Genomic DNA, 24,432 nt, shown 5'->3' on the forward strand with positions numbered 1-24,432 from the left:
GGTACGATGTAAAGAGAATTGGTCTAGAGCAAGCTTCAAGTCTACTCATGCCATCTAATACATGTTCTTCATTAATTCTAACGTTGACAAGCAGCTCATTAACTGCACGGGCCTCAGTACAGGTCAGGCTAATTTTAGCACTAACACCACAGGCAAAGTCCAGATCAGTACTGAGAGGTTTTGCTTTTTGGTGTTCAGTGGTGGGGGTTTTTTGTTGTTTGGGTGGTGGTGTTTTGTTTTGTTTTGGCTGGTTTTTGCTTTGGTTTCTTTTTTAATTTGATGTTAGCACTATTTCTGGTTCAACTGAAACAGATTGTTACTTCAAGCTTCACATTAAATGGCCAGGACTTCTATGAACTTCGGTCAGTTTCATCTAGATCGTGCTCAAAATCTTTTTAAAAATATTATAAATTCCTTTCTCCTTCAATAACTCACTTTCTGTGAAATCAAAATACCACATCTCAAGCATTTTTGTAATTCCATACCAGACACACATATTACATTGTGATAAAGAAAAGATTTGCAGCACCAAATATGGAATAAGACAAATTTTTAAATTGCAACATTGACAATCTGACATTTTCAAGGAATACCATAACTCAACTCTTTCAAATCCAAAACCTATTAAAGCTTCTTACCTGAACACAGTCTGCAAAGAAAAAAAAAACCCACCAACATTTATGAGGTATTTGTTTGAAAATACAACAATTACTTGCTTACCAATGCTGACAAGCGTCTCCATAAACAGCATTCTCTATGAGACAGTGAAACAACCCAAGTGCTGTGAGAAGTTAGACCATGATTTGAATTTCCACAGCAGTGATGGACTCGTTGCTGTACTGCTTGCCTCCACAGTCTTCCTTCCTGCCAAGGAGTGTTTTACAAGAAGAGTTTCCAGAAATAATACTGGGATCCTGTAAGAAATTTGTCTGAGACATGAGCGTTTTCTGAAATCTCCTAAAACACAACTTACAACCAAAGTAATCAGTTGGGAGAGAGAAACACGCAGGAGCAACATGCTGTCTCAGCACTAGAGACAAAGCTTTAGAGAATAAATTATTTTTAGCTTCTATTTTCTACCTTTACTGGCAAATAGCACATGTCCAGGGAGGTAAAGTAAAGATTGGACCAACACACAGGGATTTTTTGCCAGTATTCTTTGCAGTGTTCAGCAATTCATGATTCAAGAGGATTTTCTAAGCCGAAGATGCTGCCTTTACATTTAGCAACCTTTAATGGATCCAGCTTTCAACTCCTGGTTCAGTTAGTTCCAAGCCATATAAACTTTAACATTAATGAGATTATTTTTTTGGTTCTTTGTTTGTTGGTTTTTTTTTTTTTTTTATTGTGGGAAGGGATTGTTAAAGAGAAGTGCCATAGCTCACCTTCACACCTGTGGATACCACCTCACTTTGAGCCACCACATGCAGATTCCATTTAATAACATCTAGTTCTTGTATCAGGAAAAACAGTGAACAGTCAGTCCCTATTCCTTCTCTCCCTCCACCTCTTGTGATTTTACAGACTTTTATCATTCCGTCTCAACCATCTGCCTTTCAGCCTATTTATCCTCATACAGGTGTTGCATGCTACTTACTCATCATTCCTGTCATCCTGCTCTAAAATCTTTCCCTGTTTTACTACACTAGGTTTGAGATGGAAGAAACCAGAACTACACACAGTATTCAAGATACACATACACCACAGACTTATGAATATGTATTATTTAATGGATTAACATTGCTTTATTTTCTTCTCTATTTGCTTTCTAGTAATTCCCATTATTTTAATTAAAAACTTAACCTCTGTTAAGCTGACTCTTTTAAAGACCTATGAAAATCCTAAGATCTTACTTCCAAGTAGTAAGACATACACCGGAGGTCCCCAGTAGTTAAATAAAATGACTGTTTTCTCCCATATCCATTACTTCACAGTTCCTGCACTGAATTTCATCTACCATGTTATAATACAGCTACAGCATGTGACAAGGCCCTTCCATAATTCTTCAGTCAGCTTACTACTCTTAACAGTGTCTGCAAACTTTGCCGTATTTCTATGCAGCCCTTTTTCCAAAAAGGTCATGAGTATACTGTGAAGCACAGGCCTAGGCACAGATCCTTGCAGACCTCATTGGTAATTTCTTTTTGCCATGAAATGTGATGATTTATTCCTGCTTCCTATTTCCTATCTTTTAATCAGTTATTTAGCCATCTTCGAACCCTTCCTCTTATCCTACAGCAGCCTGCTTTCTCTAACAGCCTGGGATGAAACCTTGTTAAAAGCCTTCCCTTTCTGAAGGTCATTTCCATATCGCTGCCAGTGCTGTACATATAGCGCAGATCCTGCTTTACAGACAGCTGAAAATGATTAAAACTTGGCCCTTCCTGCTCTCTGGATTCTGCTGTAATGCGTTTCATTCAGATTTGACCTGCTATTGCCTTCCTTCCCAGTGTTCATCCTCTCTGTTCTTCCCTATTGAGTGATACAGAGATTTAACAGAACTAAAACAAAATGTTTTTTGATATTATTTGCTTATAGACCCTTCCAGCTTCTACAAGCTTACAATATTAAAGGACATACAGCCACATAAAAATTAGTCTGAAATCTGTCCTGCATTTATTACACATTAAAAACCAAATCAAATCCCACACAGTTGCATAATTTCCCATCACCTTCACACTGCAAGCCATATACATTAACAGACAATAACATTTCATTAGACCTTTATTGCTAATATGAATAAAGTTTTTTAAAGTGCTCTTCTGCATACTAAAGATATACTGCAGGGTTGTCTGGGGTTTTTTGTTTGTTTGTTTGTTTTGCTTTTGCTTTTGTTTGGGAGTGGGGTAGGAACCCAACAACGTTTTGTGTCTGAAGACTGAAAGCTCCACATATAAGCTGTAGCCCAACCAAGGATTTTGATATTCAGACAACTGAAGCACTACTGATTTGGAAATATAATTTTTCTTACACTATACAGGTGAATAACTTGTGCCTAATTACAGATTGAGACAATTTGAAATAGCACAACTTCAAAATCTTAACGCAAAATATCAGATGATCGGAATTTCCAATGAAGCATTTATTCTGGAGCAGACAGGCAGCATCGCAAAACAAACAATAGTACAGATGATTTAATTGTATTACTTCACTCCTATGAATTCTTCCAAACATGCTCGTTAAGAAAGCCAGAAATAGAATTCAAATTTCATCTTTTCTGGATGTTTTGGCCTATAGCAGTCAGTCACGCTCTCAAAGCCTGATCTCACAGAAGCAGCTGTGTATACACAACAAATCACATTTGGACATGTTTCGATCCAAGAGTGGGTAAGGACAAACAGAGGTGAGCAGCAGGCTGTCCCTCAACACTAACAGCAACAGTTGCCATAGCAACGGGAGGAATCGCGGGAAGAGGCTGGTATTGATCTTTCCATCCGTTTGTTGCCATTTCTTCAGAGCGGTCTTACACAATTCTACCACAACCAACACTGTTGCACATACCCAGCTTCTGAAGTTTACGGGAAATCTAATAGTGATGAAAAGGCAACAGGGAATAATTATGGCTGCAGTTACTCTGAGTACACAAAGAACAAGCAGCAGAATTTTCATCTTAATGCAAAAGGAAGGGGAGTGTCAGTATACACAGGCACGTTTCACCATGCCTTCCATCTACATCGCAAGTTTTCTGTGCATTCTCCTGCAGGGCAGCATCTGCCTCTTCTCAGCATTTGTAACAAGACAGTCACCAATACCTAGGTCAGATATTGGAAGGAATAGGATACAGCAAAGGATATTTTGTGCTTAGTTGAAAGCCTGCTGCATCATGTCAGCGTACTGCAGAATGGCACAGAGCCAAAAGGATAAGAAAGAGACTACTTACAAATATTGAAGAGATTTTGCAGATTAACAATGGCATAGCTCCAGAGTCCCTCAAAATATATTACAGCACAACTACGTTCTAGAAACATGGGATATTACATGAGTATATAAGAGATTTCAGTAAAGACTAATACTGTTTCTAATAACAACACATACCTCAAAATTGCATTTAGTTTGCAAATTACAGGATGGTACTTGGTTGATACTACCATAAGGCTTAAATGAAAAATGTATTTTGAAGGCTTCACCTTCACAATTAACATTTCTTCTTAGGATATGCAAAATGGGAGAAAAAGTATTTAAAATATTAGACTTAATTAAGAAAGCCTTTTAAGACCATTCCCAGCTATATTTATAAACATTGAAAAATGACCAGAACAGCAGAAAGTGGCCCTATCTAAGAGCAGGCAGCTGCTTATATCTGATAGATAAAATATTCTTGTAAATGAATACATCACTTCTGCTACATGCACCTTACTTTGTCCAAGTTTTATATCAGCACAATAACACCCCTGTAATTCACTGTATTAGCATAAAACTGAAGTAATAAAGCAATAGTATGGGAAGTACCCAATATTTCCAAAACTTTATAGTTCAGTGATTAGCCCCTCAAAAAAAAAAAAAAAAAAAAAAGGAAATCATCTGACTAGCACAGCCTTCAGAAAATGCATCACACGTTTCCAAGGCAAATACAAAAGACAAATCTAAATTGTCTATATTACTACAGATGTTCTCAACAAAATTTTAACATTTATACTTAATAAAAATAGATCCTGAAAAAAATCAAACCCCTAAACAATACCTACCAGCTGCATACATCAAGATAACAACTCCACCATAATCCAAACAAATTATAAGAGTATGTGATATTTAAGAGCTCTGGGAACCCTGTTAATAACAAGTCTCCCATCATAACTTAAAGAGGCAAATAGCCATGGGTCTGCTGAGGACCATTCAACTGCATATACGCTATCTTCATGTTCTTCATAGGTAGCTATTACACTGTCCTGAAGGGGCTCTTTAATCCTAAAGTTGAAAAAAGAGAGAAAAAAAGAAAATTGTAAGGATCTGTGAACACGGTTGATTTTAAAAGGCAATATTAAGTGTCACTAACGTCTACATACGCAGCCTCCCATTTAAAGTTTTAGAATGCAGTAGTAGGCTCTAAGGAAATATTTTATACCAGATGTCTGCATGTACCTATGGTTTAGATAACACAGCAGAGTCAAGTCAATGTTAAAGACCCCATTTGCAGGGACGAAGTACCTCTTATTCTCAACTCCAGTGCATTTCCAAGTCTCTCGGAGCCTACGCTAAGTACCTTTCTCTCTCTGTTTAAAGCAAGTTAAACTAAAGCGTATGATCTAAATGCACTTAAACACATATGTTTATCAACATATTTTCTCTCACCATGCTCTATCCCTTCCTTTCCCCCTTTGTTTTGAACTGAATTCTTAAAATTTATATATAATCTTATTAAAGAGTTAAGAAGTTGCAGTCCTTCACATCAGAGCCTCTCCTGTGCTGCCATCCTGGACTTGTTCCCTCCAGGGTAATGGAGGGGAGATGGAGGCACCAGTCTGAATGCTTTTTATCTCCCATTGCTAGAGATATAGCAACATTGGATTCTCATCTATTATTGTGTACCTCACCTCCCACTGCAGCACCCAAGCTCCTGGTTACCTAGATCATGAGAGACAGGCAGATTCTTTTTTGCATTGCAAATATGTAAGAACGGATACAGGCAATTCTCTGAAGTCCAAACCATCCAAGACTCATTCATTGATTGCATTCTGCTAGCTAAGAACAGCCCTTCTTCCCTCCACTTACGGAGCCAGTCACTCCTCTCAGAGCAACAGCACAGCACATTATTCTGTAGCTACAGGGTAGGTGAGTTTTCAGAGGATGACCTTAGAGCTCCTTTACCCACAGAGGATCACCTCTGTCTGACAGGAATCAGTCAGCCTTTCAGAAGCATCCCCCTGCCTCCCAGAAACAGCCTTGTATCACTGCTGCAACCCTCCTAACAGAAAGCAAAGCCGAAGAGGGTTGTGATTGCCTCTCAATCATTTAAATGGATGCTGCTACTACAGAAATGAAGTGTTGTTACTGGCCATTTTTGCCCTTTACCACTGGTTCTCTGAAAGCACACATCTCTACAGTTGCAAGGCGTACATGGTATCGTACTTGAATCACAGGCTATCTCCGCTCCACCTAGCCAGCCTAACCAGCTGTAAATCTAGCATCGCAATTAAATTCCAACTGAATTTAATTAATAAACCAAAAGCAGTCTGAGAGTGCAGAATAGCTTCAAATATTTAGTTTCAAGGATTTTTATCATTTACTTATACTACATTTAAGGTCAACTAACAAAAAAAGGTCACAGCACAAACAATGAGCATCCCCTGGTTAATTGCAAAGAGTAGGCTTGTTTTGCAGTTCTCCTGAATATGTACTTTGATATAAACCATCTAACAGCAGAGAGCTAATAAACACACACATACATAGACACTTCATCTCCTGCAATGTGTTTTTCTAACTTCCTGTTAACTGACGTGCCTGGTTAAGTGAAAGTTGGTCATGTCCCCAGACAGCAATGTGCTTCACGCAGTGCTCACCCACTTACCCACAACTCCATTATTCTGAAGGTTTCAGATGTCTCTCCGGGTAAGCAGGGGAGTAATGCACGGTTCACATGGCTGTCAGGGGACACGACCGACTTTTCAGTTAACCAGGAATCTCAGTTAACCAAAGGTTGGATAAACAAGGACAAACAAGCTTCTGGATTATACTATTTTCTGTATGCTCAGGGTGGTTTCAGTGTCGCATTTAAATAACAGAGATCATCTCATTTTATTTACAGAAGTCATAGGGGAATGACTTTTCAGTAAAGAAGCCTGTAGATGAACTTCTGTTTGACATTTCCATTTATAACTACAATTTTAACTGTTATTTATTATTGTCCTTACACTGAATTTCTTCGTGGGTATGAAAGTAATTCTGTGCCTTCCCAGAAAAAGAAAGCATGTTATTCCATGTGGTTCTTCAGGCTACATGAGTTCAATTTTCAGTGTTTTTAAGATAATATTATGTATAAGACTACTTGTATATAAGAATTGCATAGACAGTTACTGAGAACCTGAGCAAATCCTTATGGAAGTGATCACTTAGTTCTTTTCCATCCTGATTATCTTGTATAGTATCTAGCTCTTTATACTATCTCAGAATGACCTGTGTCTCAGGAACAATACAGAAGACCCAAAATAACCTGTCTGTGAGCATCTTTTGCAAACACTATGAATGAAAACAGATTAGCCTTTAAATTATGTAATAGTTAATGAGCCCAGAAGGATTCAGCTAGTGGAACAGAAAGAAGAATTTATTTCATGTATAGGAAAGACTGTTCAAAATACTTAAAATATTTAAAGAAACAGAAAGAGGAAGACTGTTTGTGGTGGGGTTTTCCCCTCATAACAGGAATCTTTTGGAGACTGACCACCTTACCCCATGCGAAGAGATTTCCAAGAAAACATCTCAGATTTGCCTGCATTTTTGGCTGTTGGTGTGCTTTCTTTTTGTAACCCAAGAATAGGCAAAGGATAATATTTTTGAATCTATATCAATCTAAGAAGCTGAATGATTCTAAGTATCCAAGTCACACAACAGACTATTTAATCTCAATGAGATTTTCCACAGCTTTTCCACATTATTTATTAAAGAATCAGCTCAGACTCTCCTAACTCCCAAATATTAAATAGAATTTGGTTAATGCAAGAAGTTACCAGACAACAGCTATGACACTGACATTTATTTAACCATTTTAAATATATATATATATATAAACAAAGTCTATAAAAAAATTTTGGTCACAATACGTACTAGTTGAACACATAAAAACTTGTATTTATCTTAAGATGGTTTTGTCTATTTTCATTATCCTTGGTTTTACCAGTTGCTACAATTTTATTTATCCTTAACATACAGTAGGCAACTTCAGAGCCTAACATGTCATAGCACTGATGAATATATTTTTTTCTAATATTTTATTCATAATGCAGCAATGATTAAAAGACTACCACTATACTTTCATGTGCTTTGTCCTTATCTCAGAAGCTTTCCATTTCATGGTTTAGCAATTCCTGGTGACAATGCCCAGGTTATTTGCCTTCTTAAGTCAGATGCATAACACCAGGCACAGAAAAGGAGAGCATTTGAAGTGGACTGGATACTGGGATAATCAGCAGATCTTTGGCAGGTTTTGAAGAGGAATGAGAGTTCAGGACCTTAAATTTCTTTCCAGTTAGAGAAGTTCAGAAACAGGAAGAGTACCTCTGCAGACTGATATGAAGTAGCTATCTTCTATGCTACTTTAATATGTATCATTCATGTTGTTGCCAAAACACAGATATTTCTGTTTTTACGTAAAATTTGCAGGTTATGAGTGTAAAAACGTAGCTGCTATGCTATAGCTAGTTTAATGCACCACATACATAGGCCCTCAGCCTATTCAGCCCTTGGCAGAGCAGTCTGACTAGACTATATTTGATAAGCATACTTGGTAATCACGTCTGGCAAGCTTAGTAAGCCATTTTCTTCCTTATCCTAAATCTCCCTATCCCTTAAGAAGTTCTTGTAGTTTCTCATTTTCCTGTACTATTTTGACGACTTTTCCTGGCCAGACTAATACCTTTTTCTCTCCATATATATATGTTCTTGCATTGCATCAACTGACAAGGCCAACGGTTACATCACCAAGAACTTACAGTAAGAAATGTGTAATCTCTACCTACATTCTGCATAAATTTAAGACCTGTGCCACAAAGAGCTGAAACTGGACTGCTTTCTCTTTGTAGTCTTATTCACATAGCACAACCCCGACCAGCCTCTCCTACAAAAGGAGAAAAGCTTTCATTTTACTAGATAACTTTGAGGTTAATTGTGTTACAGACTTGAGAGAGAAGCCTGTTAAGCCATGGATAATTGTTTTCATGTAGAGAGCTGTTATTTCCAATTACTTCTCATGCTAAGAACCACTTAAGTTTGTAGTACTTGCGATTCTGTTTTGTCATAGAATCATAGACTCATTTTGGTTGGAAAAACACCTTTAAGATCATGGAGTCCACCCATTAACCCAACACTGCCAAGTCCAACACTATCAATAAAATACATATTTCAGAGTCACCAAAAATCATTAATTCCTTATCACTGTAAAAATTAAATCCCCTTTAATCTAAAGATTGCTATGAAATAGATGTGATTCAATAGAGCAAAAACATGTACTGAAGCATCCAAAAGCAAATCCTGAAAAGCATGCAACTGTGTCACAGCCCTCTCCAAAATATCAAGTTGCAACAAATGTCTTTTACCATCTCATACCCCCACACCCTTCATGCCAGTCCCTCTGCTGCCTTCTCCTACTCTCACCTCATCCAGGGCATGTGTTCTCTCTTCTCTTGTTTCTTCCTTGGCTGATCTCTCTTCATTGGCTCTCAACCACTTACCAGAACCAGCCACAACTGCACCTTATCTATGCCAGCCAACCCACCACCCCAGAAGCCAACCCACAGTTGTACATTATCAATGCTAATTAACCCAGCTTCATTCCAATACACAACTGGATTCCAGAATAAGCCCTGTGGATGCCCATTCCCTTTAACTGCAGGAGAAAATTTAGCAACTCTAAGGTTTTGCTTTTACTAAGCTTAGACAACGCTTTTTCACTCTCTCAAGGAAAAGAGAATTCAAGGATGGTTATACTGGAACAGAATTTTTATATGTAATAATTGTCCATTTGTACTACTGTAAGCGTTTTTTTATTTAAACTCAAAACCCAGCCATCTAAACTGTTTCTACAAGAAAATGCCATCTTCAAAAACAGGAAATGCATATTTTAATATAAGAGGTTTCATTGCTGTCCTAATGTGCAAAATAAAGGAGGGTATATATGATAAGGGTTAAAGAAAGAAATGGTACAAAACCTCCGTATGTTTCTACAGCAAAACAGTCTAGGAATTTGAAAGTGCTGCTGCACCAGATTTGGTCCAGCTTCTTACTCATCCAACAAAGTCCTGAGTATCACTGTTCCCCAAAACAGAAACTATTTAAGCTGTTTAATTAACTGAGTCTCTTGGTTGATTCCATAGCATAATCATATGTTTTCTAGATTTCTCCAAGACAAATACCACAAGCAAAGTATCAAAACTAACACTACTGGCAGCTGTGTGAAAACACCCTGAAAGCCTGCTTTATCATGAATGTTTGGCAAATACTTTTTAAAATATCAATGCTGACAATTCACCCTCCTGAAGTAATGGAGATATATACAATGGTGTTACATCAGATCACACAGTTCATATGCATTATCATGAAACCATGTGATTTACTATTCAAAAGGCTCCAAACCACATTTCTATCACAAAAAGCAAAAACCACCACCTCCTTTAGATGGGATTTTGAAGGAAATCTCTTTCTACAGAGAGACCACCCACCATTTTCTTTCTGGTCCATTCCGATTCCTGATGATGTTCCTACACCTAAAATCTCACTTAAAATTTCACACAATTGAGAATGAGACACTCTGTACTGGGGAGACTAATTCTTTGTATCTCAGCTTTAAACGCAAAATGGTGAGAAGTAGTTGTGTTAGATCTGTTCTGTTTGTATCAAAGGACACGTGGCTAACATCTATGGTAAAAAGATGGAAACACAAGACTTGAGGAAAAACATTAAAAAAATCTATTTCCTAATGTGAATTTCTGGTACCAACTTCAACAGTAAGAAGATAAGAATAAGCTTCAAACATACTGTCAAAAGATGTAGCACAAGGGAGAAGGCAGAATACTGACCTTAGTAATCAGTTCTTCCAGTGAGAAAACAGCAGACATCTTAAGCCTGTAAATTCCAAAGAGAGCTAAGCGAGCTGGTAGCTTATTCTGCAAAACTAAAGTTTAAGGATGGCTTCATTTTCAGGACTGATGTATAAGCTCAAAATGCTATTGACCACCTAAATTCTTTCATTGGTATGGATACAGAAGAGGCTTTTTCTCTTAAAAAGCAAGTCCTCCATTATCATTTGAGCCTTGTCACAACAAAGTTCTGGCCATAGAAGTCATGAAGAATAGAAACACAGCTGTACATGCAGTGTGTACCATGCTATTGGTGCTCCTAAGATAACTAATTGTCTTCTCATACCAAACAGACTTACAGAGTTTAAAACGCAGATCTATAAGGCAAATAAATACATTGCATTAACTAAAGAAAAGGAATCCTGATTGGTGAGTAAAGATGGTCACAGCAAACTGCAAGAACCTAGTAGTGTTAGAAATAGCAAAGTAGAATGACTGTCAGACTAGTTTAATGCAACCAAATATAGATTCACAGACTAACGTAACAATTTTGGATGACCAAAGAATGAAGAAAGGATATAAAAAGAGTCACCTCCCCCCTTTGCAGGAAGACTGTTCTCAGTGCTCTGCAGGTATCTAAAAGGGAACCGACAGACACCTTCAGGAGCTTTGGAATTAAGGCAAGTTCAGTGTTGCAGGGAGGAAGTCTTTACAATACCAGAGTGCAAAGACTTTTAAAGGGGGGCGGGGAAAGCAGGCCAAGGAGAAGCCTGCCTTAATCAGTTGCATCCATAGATGTGGAATGATCGCATGTTTTCAACATTTTTTTCCAAAGTGAGCCATCAGAAACATGAATATAGCACTCTCTATGTTCTTCAGGCACGCCAGCTTTGTTTTGCTGATGAAAGATAAATGGACCCCAAATACTCATCTGTTCTGCTTTCATTTGTTTTGCAGACTTTTTTCAACATCTGTATCAAGGTGCTAGAAATTAAGCTAAGAGTACAGCATTTCGTTTCTCAGCTGATTTTTTTTTTTCATATTTGAATTGTGCATTAGATTATCCAGACTAGGAACTTGACCAGAATACACCATAGCTCTCCTCTGGCCACATCCTTATATCTCCTCTCTGCAGACAGCTCGATCCTCTTTTTAGGCTACGTACTTTCGACAGAGGCTTTGGGCTTTGCAGACAGAAAGCACTGAAGCCTTTCCTCATTCAGTGCAAGAAAACAAATGCAGTTGGCGTATTTCTCCTAGACATATTTCACAGAGGCAGTGCGTGCACAGCTAACATGTTTTGGAACAAATGAAATCACAGTTAGTGAGAAGAGATAAACTCAAGAACATGGCTGATGGCACAAGAAAATCCTAAAGGAAAGAATGAGAAGCCTCCAAAGATGATTCAGAAGGCAGTAAAGGTCCCTGAACTGTAAACATTCAGGGGCTAGAAGCGCACCCAGGGGAAGTATCACCTCCTTTTCCTGGTTTTATAATCTTTCCTCTTGGCCACTATCAGAGACATGATACAGGCTAGGGAGACCTTTGATATGATACAGGGAGGCTACTCTTACATTTTTATGATTGATGAGAGAAATAACAGCAGCAGTTAAAAAGTAGGGAAGAGACAACAAAGTAGTTACTCTGATATGAATCAGCAGTTAAGAGGAACTGAAGGTTGCTTGCGGCGAGAGACAGATCCTCATGCAATGTTCCTAGTTATACTGCTTATGCAAGCATCTTCTAGTCTCCAAGATGGGAGCATTTGAAGTCCCAAGACACCAACACATACATGGACAAACACTAAAAGAAGAAACCTCAAAGAATAATTCCTTAGTAAGAACAGAATACATCAACTTTTAGTTTGTTGTCTTTTCATTACTCAGTGAACATGTACTCTTTTCTTTAAAAAAAAAGTTATCTCCAAATATTTTTCAGTGTGAACCTTAAAAAGTACACAGTTACTAGCGAAAATCTGGCAAGAATAAATGAGTGAGTAGACTCATGCACAGTTCTACATGGTTGAACCATGAAGGGTTAAACTAACACATTACTTGCTTTTGTCTCCAGCCAAGAAATACAATACAAATTAGAAAGCTTGCTCCAAAATATAAACAATTAACACAAGTCTTAAATATCTCAGTATTACAAGTCAATTTTTTTAAAATATGGGCATCTTTTCTAAGTAGAAAAAAACCCAACAGCTTTGAAGATATAAAAATGAAGAGTACCAGTTATATTTAATCCAAGGAGTATTTTTACAAGTTATTTTATTCAGAACATGAAAAATATGTAGCCCGTGACAAAAAGAGCCTTTCTACTTCTTTCCACTTGATACTTCCAACATTCTTTTGAGAGAGATTTGGTCACTCAGTCTGAAGGTGACTGGCTGGAGATACTAGTTGTACAGACACCTGTTCTTCCTGGTATATGTCAAGATACACCCAAAAAAGACATCTTTTTCAAGATTTTTGTGCTATTTAAAAGCAAACCAGACGTACTCCAGAAAAGGATAAAAATGAAGCCCATAAGAATACAACACTTTCTTGAAAGTCTAGAACATACCCAAGCAAAAAAATAAAAACACATACACACCCTGCCACACCCCACCAAACCGTACAATAAAACCCTGTGTTTTTACAGAAGAGACAGTACCCATGGGACAGTGCAACAAACTCTTCAAAGAGGTCTTGAGGAGGGAAACAGGCACTAAAGCCTAAATATTTGGCACTACTGGTTGACTGGCAAGAGGTATTCCCAACAGCTGTTATGCCCTGCTTCATTAGTGCACTCAGAACTAAACAGACATTCATCTGGCAACAGTTCAAGGCTGGTGAGCACCTTGCAAACATCCTTCCAGCTTGATTCATAACAAGGTGGGTGAAAAAAAAACCAGACCAAAACAAGACTTTCACAGTACCAAGCAAATGTTATAAAAGCTAATGTGCTTTCCCAGGTTTTATAGAAAACTGTTTAGTAGCTGAAAAATATGCATTTAAAAGGCAAGTGCAGTACTGATACTCTCGTAGCCTCTGGGAACAGGTAAGGGCTCTACATCATTACTATACAAGTCATTCATGATGTGGTTTACATTCATCCCATAGCCAAAGGGAAAGACGTGCTATATTTGTTGTGTTACTTTACATAGTCTTGGTTTCAAAAATTCCTATTCTACAATCATTTGTGTTTTAATGAGGCAACGTGAACAGTCTACAATCAACAGAAATCCAGATAACATACTATACAACATCTGCAAGAACACTATTTACTTTTGATGTTATTTATATTACTACATTCCCACCATATATATATAAAAAATAGTCTCCTAGGTCCATTAATGCAATTTATCTTCCATCCAGAACAGAACAGATTGAAATCCTCAGCCAAAGGTAAAGGAATTAAAAGGCACATCATATGTAATATGCTGTAGTCCAGATACGTTCTAGAAAGTAATTATGTACTGTTGATGTGAGCAACTTTCTAGGTAATTTGATGCACCTTGATTTTCCAGGCACTTACATTACCTATTGCTTCTAAAGACATCTTGTAATTTTAAAATTAACATTTCTATATATGGAATAGATTCCTTATTGAATATTTAAAAACATGGTTTTCAAGTTTGTTATATAAAGCCAAAATGTCAAAACTATTTGCAGCAAAACTACAACTTTATTAACGAAATAAAGGTGGAAGAGCCACCTTCAAAATGCAAATAGAAAAATAACCTAAACTTTATTCAGAATTTTAACTGAAATATCTAGCAAACACAGCTGACTAACTGGGAGATCTGACTAGTCTTCATTTAAAAAGATAGTTCAGGAGGTAATCATCTGCCAATTTCACTGCAAACAGCTTTGCATATTAAATTAACAGAAGTAACCAAACAATTGCTCAGTGCAAACATGTAGAATATGGATTTTCGTAGTTGCAAAGACTAGAAAAATATAGACTGAAACCTGTTGGTCTCAGAAATATTTTACATGAGTTTCAATCTCACTATCTTCACTTTGTAAAGCAAGAAGTTGCTGAAGATCACCATCTAAGCTACTCGCAAAACTGGAAATCTTCAGTCCACGCTAGATCTACAGAACTCGCTATATACCTACATATATTCATAAAGAAGTACAGAGGCGAAAACAAGCATCATATACTGCACAATGAAAAAGTTGAAAGCAGACAATAATGGAGGATCAAAAATTACTATTTTGGCATTTCAGTTAACTCTTTACTAAAAACCTCATCCCTCCAAAATTCACCTGCAAAATACATGATTCCTCACACATTCAAGTGGATGGTGTTTACAAATGCTTGCAGTAATATGCATTATTCTCTAAAAATGTCAAACCGAACCTCTGTTCTGCTTGAAGTAGAGGTCTGATGAGTTATTGGTTTCTAGAGCAGTCAGCAACATTAAGAGCAAAATTTACAAAAATCAGTGTGTTTATACTTCCTTTATTGTGCCTGTGCAGAAGCTCACCTTAGGAGATAATATCTCCTGAAGGTTTTGACACATACACAGAAAATGCAAAAAGCAGATTTTCAACTCTCACTTAACACAGATTATTGTATGTGCTTGACTTGATCCAGTGGTCCCTTAAAGTGCATCTTTTCACTGATCCAGTGGACTTTAGGATCACCAACCCCTTCCTACCAGTGAACATACACTGGCTGTGCCAATCAGATTTAAAGAGCATATTCCACCCGTGACTGAGTAAAGAAGAATGAAGTAGGAATTAAAACTACTTACCTGAAAGGCCTGTATACAAAAATCCTAGTCAGCAAAAAAACAGCACGTTAACCATTACAACGAAAAGACAAATTATAAGCATCTGCATAAAACTCAGGAAACTTCATACTTCTCTTCTTGATGCTGGTCCTCTTGGTCACTTAGTTCATCGTCATCTACCATATGCCCAAATGGTTCAGAAGAAATTGATACCATATTAGACAAGATAACTCTGCTATCACTGCTTCCTGTAAGGATCAGCTGATCATGAGAATGATTGTATCTGACATTCCAGACCCTAAAAAATTAAATCAGAAAGAACAAGAAGCTATTCTTGGCAGGTACTGCATCAGTGTTAAATGATTGTTTTTAAAATTTGATCTTTGACTTAAATGTTGTAAGTATACAGAAAAGTGACGTGTCGCATTCCAAAGACTGTTTTTTGCCAACTTCATTTGGCTTTTTAGCTTCCACATCACCTGTTTTCTATGAGGCATCTTAAAAAATCAACAAATAAGTTTTGAAAAAAAAATCCAAGGAAAAAAGCACCATTCAGCGGTATCATTCCTTGAGGGTATGTGCCAATTCATTGTTTAGTAAGTCAGAAACATTTAAGTTCAAAATATAATAATTCCCCCTAAACAAGATACAGATTAGAAATAACCTGTTAAACACAAATCTCACAACATAAAGTTTAAAAAAGACCCTAAAACAAAAGTAGGATTATATTTCTCTTTAATTTTTATGTATCAAGTTAATACCAAATATGTTATGGCTCTTGTTTTATTCTTTTTCTTTTAATCTTCTGGGGAAAAAAAAAAAAAAGAATGCTGCTTCTGTTAATTCACATCTTCATTCCCCTCAATGTAGCTTCAGGGTCCAGATTTATTTTGCAAGAATTACTCCAACCCACATTTTCAAAACTATGAACTGCTCGTCTTTTCTTAACCACTGAGGTCTGCAAATGTCAGACAAGACTGCCTCCTTGCTCCAGCCACAGGCCAGAGCAGTAGATAGAGGCTCTAAATATTATCTCAAAGAATAAAATTACTCACTTGCATATTCTGGCTTAAGGGCTGTGAAGAGCATGAAAAAAGCAGGGCTGAAATTACTGAGCATTTCAACTATTTGACAACAGAAGGATAGCAGGCAGGTGCTTTTCTGCACATCAGGTGCAGCAGATCAGGATCAATCTGGGAAGGCACACCTGTGTCCCAGCTGGCCCCCACAAGCCAAGTTCGGTGCTGTCCTTCTAAAAGGTGTACCCTACTTCCAGTAACGTTAACGGCAGTTTCTTGTAAATTAGACTAACATTGTCTAAACCCTTCTTAATTTACAATCACAAAAGGAACACTGAAATGTTGAAACCTTTCCTCTGTGCAGAAAAATGATTATTCACAATAGCACATAGTTAGCTTGCATTGTTCCTAAACAGTAAAATAATTAGCTGAATAAATTACATAAGCCATCCACCCACAAAACAGCATGCAGATAATTTGTTCTACCAGTGGGAATGCTCCTCTAGTGTCTTCACTGGTTCAGTGACATTTCTTGTGTCCCAGAATTTCACCTTGCAGTCATCTCCACAGCTAGCCAGGTAGTACTGTTTATTGGGATTAAAGTCTAGGTCTCGTACCAGCTGTCCGTGTGCATTTTCTATGCAATAGATCTGTCTGTAAAACACATTAAAAAAATTAAATGGTCTATAAAAAGCTAACTGCACTCCACTGACAGGAATCCGTTTCCCTGGAAACTTGCATAATCCCCTTACCACCCACAGACCTAGAGTTCCCATTGCTAGTGCATAGTTTAGGGAAATCCCAGCTGTTAACAACAGTGACTTATATAGATTTCTCAGCTTGCTTTGAAGCTTTGCTCTTTCCTTGTTTGCTTTAGGTTCATCTGGAGCTAAAAGGAAACAGTAGTTCCAGACGATTCTAGCACAGCTCTCTAACAACTGTTACGAAATGTCTGCTACTATATCACAATATTTTCAGGTAAGAGCGTCTTCACCTCAAAGTAGTTATAACAATTCTGTATTTATGACATCTAGTTCTCCCTATATGAAAAGCTGAGATGCAAGGGATGCAACAGATACGAACAACAGCTTTTTACTATTGCTCTATTTTGAACCTGCCTTCTGAGCTCTGGCTTTTATCTCTAATTTACCTGTGACCCTTAAACTACTCAGCACATAGTCATCCATCTGACCACTTCAGAAAACATTTGTAGTACTGCTAACAGGTACCTAGCATCCTTATTCAAAACATCATGTTCCATCAGTTTGTCTCCCTACCGCACCTCATAAACTTGGCTGGGGTTTGCTTTGTTTCCACTATTACATCACTAGTCTTCTTAGAGCCACCACCTACCAAAGTTCTGCTTAGATTTGACAGTATCCTACAGCCTTCACTAGAAATTGTCAACACTTTGTGAGCTTTTTTCTTTTTTAAATGAAAAATGTTTCTCTTCAGAAAACATAAGCTGACCAAAACTTTGTATTTCTTGCACTGTACATATAGTCTCCTGTCAAGACCAGATAGAGAAGTCTCTTGATGTTAACACCTAACTACTAATACAAAGCAAAGTAGCTCCATAAACAGAGATTCAGCCTATTCCAGGCCTATACTAAGCCCTATTCTGACAGCTATGGCAATCATTCTGGATAGAGAATATTACTTTGATATCCAATGTCAACACTCTTCTCAGAATTTGAGAGGTTAAGGATATTCACTCAGGTATGCCTTTCTACCAGGTATTCTGGCAGCAGAATTCAACATTTCTTCTTAATTTTTTGAAATATCTTTATGGGAAAATTTTTAAATCTCAAGCATGCTTGCAGCAATAAAACACTTCCTTCTTCCTCTATTGCACCTTCCACTTCTTTCCTGCATTTCTTGCATTGTTCACGGAGATGTGTGTAAGGGCTTAAAAAGAAATACCACTGTCCACTGTGTATTCAGCAGTTCTTACCATGAAAGCCTTTATCCCAACTTTATTATTCTGACCACTTTATCTCTTTCCTTCCCAAGTATGAATATTCTTTTCTTTCACTCTATCATCCTACCTACAGCAATAATATCTACATTAAATCTTCCACTTACATCGTGAGATTAAGGCCAGAACACATGAACATCTTCTCCAGCTAAGGGATCCATTTTCTCATCATCATCATCTTCCATATTTTGTAGAATTTATTCTTGGATTTTCAATATTCCTGATACAATTCTCCATCCATTCAGCCTAGGGTCTGTCTCTTCTGCTTCACAAGCTCTTCTCCGATTAAGACTGCTTCCTAGTCTAGTCTAGTCTAGGATTCTTCCCACCAACCTGTTCTTTCCCTCCTCTCCTTTGTTTGTTATGTCCAAAATAATTTACTTCCTCTATCTTACAGCTACCATAATCACACTTGATGGAAATAGCTATTCTAACTATTTCTTTAATATCTGTCCTCTCTTATTCTTTCCAAAGATAGCAGTTTTCTGTGCTTGATTTTTTTTTTCCCCTCTCATTTTCTGCTTCTTACACTGCCACAGTTTATACTGCCCTGACTTTAAACTCCAAGTTCTAGTCTAACTAGTCATTATCAAATATTCACATCATTCTATACATATTACAGTCTAATTGCAGATGAGACTTATTCTTGTATTTTTCAAGTACACTGCAAACAGCTCTTTGGCATAGCCTAGTACTCATAAATTGGTTCAAGGACTATCTAAACCTGAGCTTCACTTAAAGTAATTAGATTTGTATGGTTTGCTTCTGTTAACCAAGCTATCCTTTCATCGAGGATCTTGTTGATATCTGGGCTACGTATCTTTCATAAAATTTACTCAGTATTTATTTAATGCGAGACAGAGATGCTTCTTCTAATGAAACAGAGCATGAAGCAGACTTCACAATATTTAACATTTTCTACTTAGAAACATAGGCTTTAACATTAAGGTCTGCATGTTACATGTTAACAATAGGATGATTACAAAAACATCACAAAAAAGCAACTTTTAAAAAAACTTTATCCTTTGACCTTTCTTTCCTCTCTTGTACAGTTCATTTAAAAGTCTTCATAAATGACAGTACACACATGTATATATGTGAAGTAAGATTCTTATGTATCCTTTTACAAGGCAAAAAACAGGGCTTTCAAACCTGATGACAAGTGTACAGAAAGCGACTTAATTATTATATTTCTATTTTTAGCTTTTGTTTCTTACATTAAATAAACCTTTCTGGCAAAAACACACAAGGCTGGCAAACAAAGGGATTTATTGCTACATCCCTGAGCTGGCAGGAACCACAGAACTAAATTTAAAGTCATCCCCCTTTAAGGCAACAAAAGTTATTACAAGACATCAGTCTTCTCAGTTTAGTGATAAATTACTGTGTGCTAAGGGGGTAAAGCATATCTTAAAAAAGCTTGCACAGGCTTTAGTAGTCATGGCAACAGATGTGTACAACATCACTCCTTTGCTTATCAAAATCACAACTGAGCAGGAGGGAAAACACATTATTAGGTATATTCAAAGCTTTGATTTGGTTATGATTTTGACAAATTCAATAGTTTCATGTAACTAGTATGCTACAGTCTTTAATATAGTACAGTAGGCTATTTGTTAAAATCAGAGAAGTGAAGAGTGAACTTAACCTGTGAATTACCTTCAGCGATTAAAGTTACCTTTAGATAGTACGCTATGAAGACATTTCATAGGATAGTCAGGACTGTTAAACCATTTTCAGGCTGAATTACAGAACAGCTTCGTTCAGGTAATGCCTATGTGTTGAACAAATCATCTTGAGAGTAGTACATAGTTCAGTAAAAATCAATATACAAATCAGAATCAAAGCTGAGGGGGGACAAAACCAGACAAAATCCTTTACTAAATTATAAATATAGCAGCTATGCCAGCCCAACCATTCCTTTTATAAGTTATAGCTTTTCCATATTTCTAATCTGTAACAAAAAATACCCAAAACAGCAACAACAAAATGTTAGGAGCAACGGGTGGTGGCAGTGGTGGAAATTCTGTCTCCAAAGGAGATTGTCTGTTTTAGAGAACAAGACTGCAATTTCTCATTACCTCATGCTTCGTGTATCCCATCCTCGAATGATGGTATCATTGGCTGTTGCAATCTGTGTACAATTGTGGTGTGGACTCCATCTTCCAGAAGTAAATTTTAATTGTCCTTTCCCTTCCAAGGCTACAGAACTAGAAAGCTAAAATAATGAAACAAAGCTGGCAATGTTTCTAAATGTAACACTAAAATGAAATTAGTTCCACTGAAGACCAAAACTGCATAAAGAGCCTGTTGTTCCGAGTGTAACAGACTACCAAAGTTCTAAAACAGCAAACAGAAAAAATTAAAAGCTAGAACTGGTTTTGTGTCTCACAAAGTAATCTTTTAAAAGGCTTCTGTAGTGTAATGCATTCAGAAATACTAGAAGTACTGTACTACTATATAAGCTAAAACAGTTTCAGATAATTTGTTGAAACAGTGGATATACAATATGGGCACACTGCACAAATTTGTAGCTGCCTCAGACAAATAAACACAAGCATTTAGTTTCATGAACAGTCTTACAACACTTTTCCATGTCAAAATGCCACTTTTATCTGTAGGAGCAGGATTCAAGTGTATAGCTGCTTTTAAAAATAAAAAAATCAAGGCCCAGGTGCCCATGTCATCACATACATGCCTATTAAAATAACAAAAGGTACTAGATCACAAATCTACAATCCACGAGAATTAAAGATTTCAGTTGCAAAATCAGGCTTGCATGTCTTTGAGCAGAGAGCTCTCCACACTTAATGAAAAGAAGGTACAAAGTAATCAACTTTCTCTTTGAAGTTGGTACAGGATATTATCCTCCAGTTCCACATGAACGTTTGGAAAAATGAAGCTGTAGACACTGCAAGTTACTTCTAATGACTTACTCAAACTGATCGTTTAATATCTAAAGGAGGTGGGGAAGCAAAAAAAAATCACATTTTGATCATAAAATTTATACAAATTGCAAGCAACCAGGCAGACAGCAGACTTGTTTGGTCATCTTTCACACAATGTTCACATTTCAAAATGTTTCATTAAGAGGTATTTCACAGAAGCAGATTACTGTGCTGGGTCTCATTGGATCACTTTTCTACTTTACCTGAATCCTAGCATACCATAAATATTCTATTAAATACAAGATTTCACAGCAGAAATATTACACTTTGATGGATGAAGAAGACTAAAACATATGTACTGCTTACATAAACTTTAACTGACATCACTAGAAAAACATACTCAATACAATACTGCTTAAATCTATTTTCATATGGTACCAATGTTGATTTCTATATTTCGCTAACTTTTTGCTATTATAGTTCCACCAAGAATATAATATTTATTTAGAATTAACAATCTAGAAATTACAACTCTATCACTGAAGTCTATGCTACTGAAGATGTGTTTTTTCCAATTTTTTTCTGATTATAATATTTAAAAGAATGTTGCATCCCCTGTATGCAAGGCCACATATTGTTCATGTGTTAATGAGTGATATAACACTGTGGCCAAACCTACTCCTCTAGCATTCCTCCTCAAGTACAAACACCATTCAAAAGCCTTTCTACAACTTGCAGATTATTAATATAAAGAAAAATATTGAACACAATAATAAAATAAACTGCAATTTTTATTTTTTGACACATACGAGACTCCAGACACAAAAGCATATGCAGAGCTTAAGTGGGTCATTTCAAAAATTAAACTCTCTAGTAAAAGGTCTTGGCCATACACAGCTCAGACTGGAGGGGGAGAGGAAGGCAGCAAATGTTAACGCTGACAGCAAGGTAATGCCAACAAAAAGAGGATCTCTTTTCAGGCATTTCAAAATCTCTTATTGAGACAGAAAGTATCACATATCCAAAATATGACTCAGAGCAGAAGGTCTTTGTCAACAGTAAACAACACTGTCTCCAACACCCCAGCCATGTTTTATTCTTTTTAAGTCTTCATTTGAACTATTATAAAAAGATCAGAATTTTTTTTCTTTTCAGCCAAAAGTTTAGGGGCAAGGCCAGCACAGGCATCCTGCACTATTTCTTAATAACACACATGAAAACACACATACATGTTAGATTGGCCAAGTCACGCTTGCCTTCCCAAGTGATTTTTAAGTACCTGCAGGAATTAAATTACATCTTTCCTCATATGGATATCCAGCTACGTATACAGACAAGTTTCCAATCAACTCATGGTACACTTCTGTTAATAAAATGAAATCCCAGAAGTTACTGAGTATTTTTTTGTTCAATATCCTTTTGCATGTCTTCAGTGAGCCTGAAAGGAAGTGCATGGACTTAAAAGGACAGCAAGGGGTAAGGAAGGGAAATTTTCTTACAGAAGGAGGAAACACTATGTAACAGAAGGAAGTCTGCAAGGCTTCTTCCTGGTAATCCAAGAAATAAGCTTAAAGGAAACAAAGCTGGTAGTTCAGAATCCTAAGTACAGGTTCAAAAAAACCCTAGCTTCAGTTTTAATTCATACCGAAATTCATGGATAGGTAAGAAAGTTTTCTTTTTATCTTGAACTCTTTCTCCACTTCATTAAAGGCAGAAAAGTTGACTAGAGAAGGAAAGGGAAACAGGACAAAGGCATATTTTAGACATTAATCTCACATGAGGATTTGGATTTGTGCTGCCCAGAAGGTGAACATGTGCCGCTCTGAGGGCCTCACTGGATACTGAAGGAAAACAATTCACAGTAATATTTTATAAACACAAAATGTGACTTACAGTAAGGAAAAACAAAAAAGGAAGTGAATAAGACCCAGTGTCTGCTTTTAGACAACAGAATTAGCTATTGTTCAGGGATCACACATTGACTTTAGAAAAAAAGTCCCGACAAAATGTAATCTTTAAGTGTAAAACTGTTATCAGAATATGGATAGATGTAACACTGTTCATAAGTGCTTAACTGAATCAGCCTAAAGCTGATGACATCAGAACAATAATAAAAAAGCAGTGTGATATTATACTACAATTGCATGAAAGCTGTAATTTGTAATAAAGATTTTCTGAAAAATATTAAGCAACGTAATACGACTGGAATAGAACTATATACATTATCCTCAGTGAAAGAAGGGGTTTTACAAAAGCAAAGTATCTGAACATGAAAAAGTCTATCCTAGCTTTGAAGGACTGATTTCTGTGTATTTAAATAAAAATGTCAATTATTCCAACTTATTTTTACTAGAACTTCAGTAAGGACTGAGATGCCTCTTTCTGCTTCAAATTTTGACCTCATATGGACTAATTCGGAAAGAGGAAAAAGATCACAGTATCCTTAAAAAAACAAGAAACAGCATATATTAACGGCTAGAGGGTACAGAAATTATCTAGAAAAAAACACAAGCATGATGGAGACAGTGAACCAGTCGCTGTCTTCTAAGAAAAGAGCTATGGGGCATCAAATGAAGCCTGCAGAAATTAGATTCAAGAGCAAACAAAACAAAGTGGTTCTCCACTCAATGGACTCCTTGAGAAAAACACACTTGAATGCATACAGCTTACTTATGTCCAAGAACAAAATAGGAAAGTACTTGGAAGAAAGATCTATTGAGGGTTATACTAAGTAGACAAACCCAACCAAGCTCAGAAAAACCCTTGGACTGAAAAGAGTAGAAGACTGAGTGAACATTAAGGGCAAACTATCCAATACATTTGCTCCACTGAACTGTTCGCTGGTGCCTGCTACGGCCACAGTTTCAAGCACAATACCAGGGCTGGATGGACTCAGGTATGGACCAGCACAACCATTCTGAGCACTGAGCAGCATGAAGCAGACAAATGGCAGAATTTATCAACTTTACTTCTGAGGCTGGATGAGGGGGCTGTACTTTCTTTCTTTGGTCACAACACTGAAAAACAGCCCTAGAGGACCAGTTTTAAAGTTCTAGAAACTTCTGGATAAAATGGTAACTGGAAACATATAGTTCTG

General features: G+C 36.9%; 1 protein-coding gene across 1 annotated transcript in view; it reads right to left on the minus strand.

The window, feature by feature from the left end:
• Nucleotides 1-2,593: 2,593 nt before the first annotated feature.
• EIPR1 (EARP complex and GARP complex interacting protein 1) overlaps nucleotides 2,594-24,432 on the minus strand; it is an 89,478-nt gene continuing 67,639 nt past the window's right edge. Inside the window, exons 6-9 of the mRNA XM_056343129.1 lie at nucleotides 20,529-20,665; nucleotides 16,956-17,123; nucleotides 15,581-15,748; nucleotides 2,594-4,905 (exon numbers count right to left, since the gene is read on the minus strand). Of these exons, the coding sequence (XP_056199104.1) occupies nucleotides 4,731-4,905; nucleotides 15,581-15,748; nucleotides 16,956-17,123; nucleotides 20,529-20,665 (648 nt within the window). The 3' untranslated portion in view covers nucleotides 2,594-4,730. The remainder of the gene's footprint in view (nucleotides 4,906-15,580; nucleotides 15,749-16,955; nucleotides 17,124-20,528; nucleotides 20,666-24,432) is intronic.

This window comes from Falco biarmicus, chromosome 6, assembly GCF_023638135.1.
Source record: "Falco biarmicus isolate bFalBia1 chromosome 6, bFalBia1.pri, whole genome shotgun sequence".
In the NCBI taxonomy this organism is placed as follows: Eukaryota; Metazoa; Chordata; class Aves; order Falconiformes; family Falconidae; genus Falco; species Falco biarmicus.